This window comes from Eriocheir sinensis, unplaced genomic scaffold (assembly GCF_024679095.1).
Source record: "Eriocheir sinensis breed Jianghai 21 unplaced genomic scaffold, ASM2467909v1 Scaffold612, whole genome shotgun sequence".
In the NCBI taxonomy this organism is placed as follows: Eukaryota; Metazoa; Arthropoda; class Malacostraca; order Decapoda; family Varunidae; genus Eriocheir; species Eriocheir sinensis.
The window spans coordinates 110001-120072 of NW_026111957.1; the positions used below are offsets into that span (position 1 = coordinate 110001).

The 10072-nt window shown below is 41.7% G+C and overlaps 2 protein-coding genes across 56 annotated transcripts in view; one reads left to right on the forward strand and one right to left on the reverse strand.

The window, feature by feature from the left end:
• LOC126993427 (E3 ubiquitin-protein ligase rififylin-like) overlaps positions 1 to 2122 on the forward strand; it is a 17787-nt gene extending 15665 nt beyond the window's left edge. For all 6 annotated transcript variants that reach the window (XM_050852486.1, XM_050852490.1, XM_050852491.1 and 3 more), the window contains one exon: positions 1 to 2122. This exon is cut by the window's left edge and continues 1049 nt beyond it. The gene's annotated coding sequence lies outside the window, so the exon portion shown is untranslated.
• LOC126993428 (keratin-associated protein 10-4-like) lies at positions 1106 to 7687 on the reverse strand. Of its 50 annotated transcripts, none has more exons than XM_050852503.1 (11): positions 4451 to 7686; positions 4313 to 4368; positions 4160 to 4213; positions 3901 to 4035; positions 3789 to 3842; positions 3561 to 3670; positions 3433 to 3484; positions 3103 to 3345; positions 2721 to 3071; positions 2663 to 2689; positions 1106 to 2623 (listed from the first exon to the last, which is right to left on the reverse strand). In XM_050852503.1, exons 1-11 carry the CDS (start codon positions 4549 to 4551, stop codon positions 2532 to 2534), a joined length of 1275 nt encoding a protein of 424 aa, XP_050708460.1. In that variant the 5' UTR covers positions 4552 to 7686; the 3' UTR covers positions 1106 to 2531. The 50 variants fall into 50 exon arrangements, with proteins under 50 accessions (XP_050708460.1, XP_050708456.1, XP_050708477.1 ...); XM_050852499.1 differs by having other exon boundaries at positions 4133 to 4213; XM_050852520.1 differs by having other exon boundaries at positions 3901 to 3927; positions 4106 to 4213.
• Between the last annotated feature and the right edge of the window lie 2385 nt (positions 7688 to 10072).

The following is a 10072-nucleotide window of genomic DNA, read 5'->3' on the forward strand; positions in this document are numbered from 1 at the left end:
AGTTGTGGACAAAAAACACTCCATGACTTAATCTTCCAAATACATGTCTCCAGGCTGCACATCTACACCACACTGCAATTTAGAGTATGCAATTTACTAAGATAAATTTTGTTAACTTCATCACTTGTTCCTTTTGTGCTAGGGACGCATCAGTGGTTGAAAATAATAGAATCACAATGCAATTCAAGGTATGGAATGTACTGTTAGAGAATTTTTTGTGAACTTCCTCAGTTGTTCCTTTTATGGGAGGCATCTGTGTATTTAAACATGAGCAATTGGAGATAATAAAACAAGGATTTGAAACTGTTGGGAAGTACAGAGTGAAACTTGAACAGACAACCAGTAACGACACTTACTACAGGACGGCAAGCAGTGTGGGGGGATGAGGTGGTGTGTGTGTGTGTGTGTGTGTGTGTGTGTGTGTGTGTGTGTGTGTGTGTGTGTGATCTTGTACCCAGAACACAGACTTATCCCGAGTTCTGAGCTGTCTGCCTGAGAGGAGATGCAGTGCGGGGGGGTGTCTGACCAGTAAGTCTTTCACAGATATGCATGTTTTGAAATAGATTCATCCACAGCTATATGTGATGAGAGTGGGACATGTTTGTACTCTTCTGCTTCTTTGATCCTGTGTTTGTGTGTCTCTCGTATTGTCTGTATCTGTGCTCCTTGGTTTGTTCTGTGCCTTTCTTTTATTTGGTGGTATGTGAATTTGTCTGTGCTTCCTATGTTTCTCTCTTCCTCTCTTTTTTTTTGTCTGTTTGTCTGGTTCCGTTTCTTTGATCCGGTCTGTGTCTCTTATACCAGTCTGGATCTGTGTCCCTTGTTTCATGCTGTCTTTCTTTTATTTGTCGTTACGTGAATTTGTTTGACCTTTCTGTGTCTCTCACTATGTCCTTCTCTCTATTTCTCTCACCCACACACAAGAATACAGGCGATCAGTTACTCTTTCCCTACGTTACTATATCTCTTTGGCGCTCTGTATCTGTCTTTGTCTTTTCCTCTCTCTCTCTCTCTCTCTCTCTCTCTCTCTCTCTCTCTCTCTCTCTCTCTCTCTCTCTCTCTCTCTCTCTCTCTCTCTCTCTCTCTCTCTCTCTCTCTCTCTCTCTCTCTCTCTCTCTCATACACAAACATACAGGCTTCTGGATACTCTACTACTTCTCTTTCACTGTCTCTGTCTTTGTCTCTGGCCCTTTCTCCCTCGCACACACAAGAATACAGGTGTTCAGTTACTATTTTCTTACATTGCTCCTCAGTTTGAAACCTTCCAGAGGTAGCAGTAGGCCAGTATGGGACAACTCACTTAGTCTAGCATCTTTGTCTTATCTTCATGCTCTCCCATTCTCTCTTGCAAGCCTAATACATTGTAGAAAAACAGAGAAAGGGCTGAACAAGGGAGATGAACAGACAACAACACTGCTCCTAAGAAAACACGAAACACGAGAGGTCTCCAGCCCTTGCCAGATATCAGAAGCTGTACTCTTGCTTTCTTAATACACTTGCGAGGCAGTAGCTTGTACCAGAGGGATGACAGGTAGAGTGCAGATGTAGATCGGTGAATGTGGGGAGGCAGGTAGTACGGTTGTAACAGGTTGGGGCAGGATCAGCGTTGCCAGATTATCGTATTCACCACTTCGTCTTTATTACTTTTAACCCTTTCATTGCTAAACGCTCGCAGCGAGCGTTAGGCGTATTTGCTGGTGGTGATAAACACTCGCTGTGAGCTCCAGCCGCACTCAAATCTCCCGCGTATGAGAGTGTTCCAACTCTATTTTTCACAACACAGGATTACCAGTTGAGTGGGTTTTTCACTAAATTTGGTGGAAAATCATATCAGTCCAGCACGACAAATCTACGGACGAGTAACTGGTGGATGTTCTTTTCCAATATAGTGGCATTTTTGCATAGCTTCACCTATCACCTGACTGATTCTTTGACCAAATAGTTCTAAATATTGCAGTTGACAATACAGCCTTGCCAGAATCTCAAGGAAAGATGTCCGCAGTTCCCTCAATTTGGCTGATCATCCCGCACGCACTGACGTAGGTGTTCACATTCGTCACTCCCTGAACGTGCATGTACATTCGCAGGAGAGGTATACATAACCGACTCCTATAGATCTGGGCCTCCTCTTTCCAGTGGTGTTTTTGTTTTTTAATTGTGATAAATAGTTTTTGAGATACAGAGGTTGAAAGAGACCCCCCATTGGGCTACCTGACTGCGCCTGAGGGGATAGTCGCGTTCTGTCCCACGCGCAAAGAAAGGGTTAAGCCTCAAACTCTCGTACCTACACAAATAACGATAGAAAATTGAAGTTAGCGTTAAAACTCCTATTAATTGATGTTTGTTTATTTGTTTTTGCATTCGTTATTGGTTAGAAACTACAAAATGCAATGTGATGAGTGCGATAATTTGGCAACGCTGGGGAGGATACCAGAACAAAACACATATGCACACACACACACACACACACAATCATATACACACACATACACACAATCATATACACACACATACACACAGGTTTTAATAAGCTACTGTAGATAAACGTAAATATGGAGACAACTCAAACACACTGTATATGACATGTGGAAAACACCTTGGCTACTCAGAAACACACACACACCTTGGCAACTCAGAAACACACACACACACACACACACACCTTGGCTACTCAGAAACACACACACACCTTGGCTACTCAGAAACACACACACACACACCTTGGCTACTCAGAAACACAGACACACCTTGGCTACTCAGAAACACACACACACCTTGGCTACTCAGAAACACAGACACACCTTGGCTACTCAGAAACACACACACACCTTGGCTACTCAGAAACACACATACACCTTGGCTACTCAGAAACACACACACACCTTGGCTACTCAGAAACACACATACACCTTGGCTACTCAGAAACACACACACACCTTGGCTACTCAGAAACACACACACACCTTGGCTACTCAGAAACACACACACACCTTGGCTACTCAGAAACACACACACGCCTTGGCTACTCAGAAACACACACACACCTTGGCTACTCAGAAACACACACACACCTTGGCTACTCAGAAACACACACACACACACCTTGGCTACTCAGAAACACACACACACCTTGGCTACACAGAAACACACACACACCTTGGCTACTCAGAAACACACACACACCTTGGCTACTCAGAAACACACACACACCTTGGCAACTCAGAAACACACACACACCTTGGCAACTCAGAAACACACACACACCTTGGCTACTCAGAAACACACACACACCTTGGCTACTCAGAAACACACACACACCTTGGCTACTCAGAAACACACACACACCTTGGCTACTCAGAAACACACACACACACACCTTGGCTACTCAGAAACACACACACACCTTGGCTACTCAGAAACACACACACACACCTTGGCTACTCAGAAACACACACACACCTTGGCAACTCAGAAACACACACACCTTGGCAACTCAAACACACACACACCTTGGCAACTCAGAAACACACACACACCTTGGCTACTCAGAACACACACACACCTTGGCTACTCAGAAACACACACACACCTTGGCTACTCAGAAACACACACACACCTTGGCTACTCAGAAACACACACACACCTTGGCAACTCAGAAACACACACACACCTTGGCAACTCAGAAACACACACACACACACCTTGGCAACTCAGAAACACACACACACCTTGGCAACTCAGAAACACACACACACCTTGGCAACTCAGAAACACACACACACACACACCTTGGCTACTCAGAAACACACACACACCTTGGCAACTCAGAAACACACACACACCTAGGCAACGCAGACACACACACACACCATCGCTACGAAGACACACACACACACACACCTTGGCTACTCAGAAACACACACACACCTTGGCTACTCAGAAACACACACACACCTTGGCTACTCAGAAACACACACACACCTTGGCTACTCAGAAACACACACACACCTTGGCCACTCAGAAACACACACACACCTTGGCTACTCAGAAACACACACACACCTTGGCTACACAGAAACACACACATACACACACACACACAAACCTTGGCTACTCAGAAACACACACACACCTTGGCTACTCAGAAACACACACACACCTTGGCTACTCAGAAACACACACACACCTTGGCTACTCAGAAACACACACACACCTTGGCTACTCAGAAACACACACACACACACACACACACACACCTTGGCTACTCAGAAACACACACACACACCTTGGCTACACAGAAACACACACACACCTTGGCTACTCAGAAACACACACACACCTTGGCTACTCAGAAACACACACACACACCTTGGCTACTCAGAAACACACACACACACCTTGGCTACACAGAAACACACACACACACACACACACACACACACACACACACACACACAAACCTTGGCTACTCAGAAACACACACACACCTTGGCTACTCAGAAACACACACACACCTTGGCTACTCGGAAACACACACACACACAAACACATGCATGACTACAGACTAACCCCCATCCCATCGTATGTAACTTGGTGGATTTTCAACTCAAACACCACCATTGCCATCCATGCTTAAGGCAGCTCTTTCCAACGTGACTTTTGTCCATAGCAAGCGTCTCGTAACCACTCGTCGGGAGATACAGTTGTTCCTCCTTCCTCAGCGTCTGTTTGTACATCTTTTTCAACGTTCATTGCAGCTTGGATTAAGTGCCCTCAGCTGATCTCATGCTTCTTGATCTCCTTGTTACAGTTTGCAGGAAAAAGACTAGTCAAAAAAAGACAAAAAAAGATGAAATAGAACTTTGCCGTAGCTTTTTCATACTGGATACCATTGATACCAAGTTCTCCCAGATGGTTGTAATGTTGAGTAACCTTCTTGAATAGTAACCACACCTTTATTTGTCCTCCTGCTCAGGTACACAAGTACTATCTGCATATGGAGTGCCAGGAGGAGTTGTTCAATCTCTGCCAGTGAAAATCTTACACCTGTTAATATCCACATAAATACCTTTGGTCTTTGTACTGTCGACTGTTCTGTGTTTCTTCCCTCTCGGTGTGTGTGTCCTTCCGTGGGTCATGTTTTTAACCTCCATTTGTGTGTCGAGAGTTCGGGGTCTTTTCTTCCCTCTCAATGTGTGTTTCCTTCTGCAGGTCATGTTTTTAATCTTCCTCAGTGTGTTGAGAGTTTGGGGATGTCCACCAGTTTCTGTGACACAATGCTTATATCAGGAAAATAAACATCTCGGACATTTAACCGAGGTGTTAAGATAAGACATAGGTGACTTAAGAGTGATTTATATTCTTTATTTTTATGATTGTTCAGTTGCATATCGAACTTCAGAGGAATGGAAAAAAATGCAGTGGACAAGAATAAACAGATAGGACATAAAAGGTACCAAGTCTTGCCTTCAGCACTGACCCAGAGCACAAAAGATGTCCTTGATCCCCAAAGCTGATGTGAGGAGGAGAGTCGTCTATATTTGGTCTGGGGTTGTCTTCTGGATAACAGCTGTCCTCTGAAGCGAACATGTCGGCCCTTAGTCTTGCCATTCTCAATCATGATACTCTTCTTTTCAATCATGTCTTGCAATGTTAGCTTATACATGTCTGTTGAGTCCTGAGGTTGTGTCCTTTTCATTCAGTCCTTAGGCTTGTCAGTTTTGTTCATGATACTTTTCTTCTCAGTCTGCAATGATAACTTGTACATGTCAATCAATCCCTGAAGTCTTGTCATTTTCATTTATATCACTTGTCTCAGTCACATCACTTGTTCTGAATCATGTCTATTCTTTTGTCTTTTCACTGTCATCAATTCATCACCTCATTTTCATTCATATCACTTTTGTTCTGAATCATGTCTTTATCCTTTTGTCTTTTCACTATCGTCAATTCATCACCTCATTTTCATTCATATCACTTTTGTTCTGAATCATGTCTTTATTCTTTTGTCATTTCACTGTCATCAACTCATCACCTCATTTTCATTCATATCACTTTTGTTCTGAATCATGTCTTTATTCTTTTGTCTTTTCACTGTCATCAACTCATCACCTCATTTTCATTCATATCACTTTTGTTCTGAATCATGTTTTTATTCTTTTGTCTTTTCACTGTCATCAACTCATCACCTCATTTTCATTCATATCACTTTTGTTCTGAATAATGTTTTTTTTTTTTCCAGCAGAGGAGTCAGTTCAAGGGCAGTGTCTTCATTCATTCTTTATGTCATTCTCTCATAATAATTTCCTGAATAACATCTTATCGTTCTCATCTCGGAATGCTACCAACCCTCACTATTGTCATTTTCATTCATAAAAATTATCTTCTGCATCACATCTTGCATCGTCCTCTCAAAACATCACCCCCGAAAGTCATGTTTATGGTAATCATTCATAAAAGTCATAACAGTCTTCTTCTCATGTCTTGCAGTTGTCCTTTTGAACACTGTCATTCCCAAAGTGTTGTCATTTTCACTCATAATAATTGTCTGGTGAAGCACATTTTGCAACTTCTCAAAATGTGTCAAACCCCAAAGTCTTGTCCTTTTCACTCTTCCTCAACTCCCAAAGTCATAACAGTTGTCTTTGTCATGTCTTGCAACTGCCTTTCAACACTGTCATTCTCCAAAGTGTTGTCATTTTCACTCATAATGATTGTCTGGTGTCACCTTGCAGCTTTTCAGAACATGTCAAACCCCGAAGTCTTGTCCTCTTCATTCTTCCTCAACTCATAAAGTCATAACAGTTTCCTTTATCATGTCTTGTGGCTGTCTTTTTTTAACACTTTCAGTCTCCAAAGTATTGTCATTTTCACTCATTATTATCTGGTGAATCACATCTTGCTGCACCTTCTTGAATGCGTCAAGCCCCAACGTCTTGTCCCCTTCATTCTTGTCCTCCCACGAGCCTTCCCTGTCAGTGTTCGTCAAGATTCCGTCGCCTGGGAAATGTTTGTCGGTAGCTTTGTGAGAGGTGTGCGTCATTGCCGAGGTCACAGTTACTTTTTCCTCAGATAGTTTGAGCTGGATGTGAATGGTGGCAGTACAGTGTGTCACATGGACCCTTGTAAAGTATCCTAGTTCATTAATATTAGTTAGACTTTAAATATTCGAACATTCAGTGCCTCTTTCAAGTGTATAATTTGCATAAGAAGGAATTTTGGGCACAATGTTAGGTATTTAAGATTTTGATTGGAGTTGCAGGAGGCCAGTAATTTACACTTTTAGGTTTTATATTTAATGAGTGGATACAATATTATGTCCCTCTAGTGCTGTAAGTAGATAGAAGCCTTTGATTTCTTTAGCCAGAGATTACCTTAGTGTAGCTGCACCAGACAGAATTGAGATGCCTTTTAGGTTGACATTTCTATTGAATTGTTTATCCTTCAGTCCTCTCTCTTATTGTTGAGTGAGTGTTGGAATGAATCTTATCTGGTAGACACATTTGAGTCTGCCATCATGTTCATATCTGCATGTGTGTGCGTGTGTGGGTGTGGGTGTGAGTATGCATAGAAGAAGGGAAAGTGTGTGCAATGTGTACAGTATGTATACAGGTATAGGGTATAGAACAGGGGAGAAGTAAGGAGCAGAACGAGGGAGGGTATAGGAGGGAGGGAGGGTATGGGAGGAGGGAGGCAGGGAGGGTATGGGAGGAGGGAGGGAGGGAGGGTATGGGAGAAGGGGGGAGGGAGGGTATGGGAGGAGGGAGGGAGGGAGGGTATGGGAGAAGGGGGGAGGGAGGGTATGGGAGGAGGGAGGCAGGGAGGGTATGGGAGGAGGGGGGTTCCCACCGTGGGGTGCCTGCTGCCCCAGGGGTGGGAGATGGAATTTTGGTGGGTGTGATGAAGAGTGGCTTGTGTGGATTGATTTTACTATTTACAATTTTTTTTAGTAAATTAAAAATTAATTGCTCAATACATATGTGCATTTTATACAATGAGTTAAAAGCTTATTTTTTGTTTGATTTGTTCATCACAGTTTTGCATGTGGTTAGAAAATTAGAAATTAGACTTGTAAATCTTCAAATGTGATATTGCTTTTGTAGGGCGTGTGAACACCAATCAAACATTCCCTTGGGGTGTGCATCATAGAAAAGGCTAGGAACCACTGGTGTAAGGATAATACTGTAGGCTAGGTCATCACGTCGCTACTCCCTGAGTTGTGACATGTATCCCAAAGATTCTATGCATTCTGGCAATGTGCAGTGCTTTGTGCAGGCAGGCTGGCTGGCTGGCTGGCTGGTTTATTGTGTCCAAGGTCCAAACATTTCATCCACTTGCCTGCACACTGCCTTGCCCTGAGGCAGTACTGTTGGTTGGTATGAGCTCTGTCTTTCGTGACTTAGTAAGGTTGCTCGCTCCAGAGGAAACATTTATTTATGTACGTATACATAGTAGTGTACATAATGTTGAAGGGAAGGAAGAGAGGAAGATTTATTATTTGTATGTGTGTGTTATTATTATTATTATTATTATTATTATTATTATCACCACTATCATTATTATTATTATTATTACTACTTATACTGTCATTATCATTACTATTGTCATTATTATTGTGTTATTGTTTTACAGTTAAGAGATTTTTTCTTCTTTTCCTGCTGCTGATAGTCACAGAGCAGTGAAGAAGTGGTGTGACGTGAGTGTGTCTGGAAGAAGCATAAGAGTAAAGATGTTTATTTAATTTTCTGTTTGGCTCATGCTTGTGTTGCTGCCTTGTCTCAATCATTAGAGGGTTGTGCCCAGGGGGCAAGGCTTGGCTAGGACAGGAGCCAGTGGGAGTTCACATAATGAGGAAGACTGAAAAGGACTCTAGTAAAAGTCCTTCAACTCAATTCTTTTCATAATTTCCTGCACTCAAGATTCTGACCATTTTTAGGGGACTCAAAGTTTCCTGCTTTCACGAATTCAGATTTTTAGGAGGAGGGGGAGGCTGTGATTCCCTGTTTCAGGGAATTAAATTGTTTTGTTTACATCATCCAGACTTTTTTCTGGGATCATGATTACATGTTTTAGGGACTGCTGTTTCCTGTTTGGGGATTATAATCTGGTTTCATGAATTCAGGCTTTTTTTTTTGGGGGCCTTATAAACTAATGTATTTAGGGGATCCTCATTTTCTGTTATTTCCATTTTTTTTATTATAATTTCATATTTGCATGAATTAGTCCATTGTATTTTTTCAAGTGGAATTCAGATTATAAAGAATTTACTCTAGATCATCAGTAGCAAAAACAAACTCCAACTTGATGGATTTATTACCCTGTGAAGGAAAACTATGTCATCTCCCCACTCTTGCTGATGTCCAGGTTTGTCATCAGCTACTTTTGGGTAAATCATCCTGTCATCCTATTTACTGTAGCCAGGTTGGGGTGTTGCCTCTGTTGAAATTATAGGAGAGGAGGAAAGCCTAAAGTTGACAGTAACTGTGAGTGGAGTGTCTGTCAAGTGAGAGGTTGTCTAATTGATGCTGAGTTAGCTGAAAAATTGGGTCAGTATATGAAGTGAGGAAGTTTAAAGTTCGGAATGCAGGAAATTATATGCATAGAAAGCTTACAGATCAATGGATGTGCTATTGCATTAAATAAAAGGTTGTCAGATTGAGGTTTGTAGTATGGAGTGCAGGAAATAACATAGAGAAATAGCTTACAGATTAATGGACATTCGCTGTAGTAAAGGAAGTCAACAAGTGAAAGGAGGAAGTCTGTAGTCTGGAGTGCAAGAAATTATATAGAAAAGAATACAAATTAATAGATGGTTGCTGTATTAAAGAAAAGCTAATGACAGCAGGCAAAGGGAATCAGGAAATAATATATATATATATATATATATATATATATATATATATATATATATATATATATATATATATATATATATATATATATATATATATATATATATATATATATATATACACATATAAAAGCTTACAGTGTGTGTGTGTGTGTGTGTGTGTGTGTGTGTGTGTGTGTGTTCCATCGCATGTTATGGGTCAACCAACTCAAACTCTTGCTC

Coding starts and splice junctions, on each gene's coding strand:
- LOC126993428 (XM_050852492.1), bottom strand. CDS start 4,551: ATGTGTTTGTGTGTGTGTGTGTTTCCGAGTAGCCAAGGTGTGTGTGTG. Junction 4,369..4,450: donor AGTAGCCAAGGTTTGTGTGT/GTGTGTGTGTGT, acceptor TGAGTAGCCAAG/GTGTGTGTGTGTGTTTCTGA. Junction 3,671..3,788: donor TGTGTTTCTGAGTAGCCAAG/GTGTGTGTGTGT, acceptor TGAGTTGCCAAG/GTGTGTGTGTGTTTCTGAGT.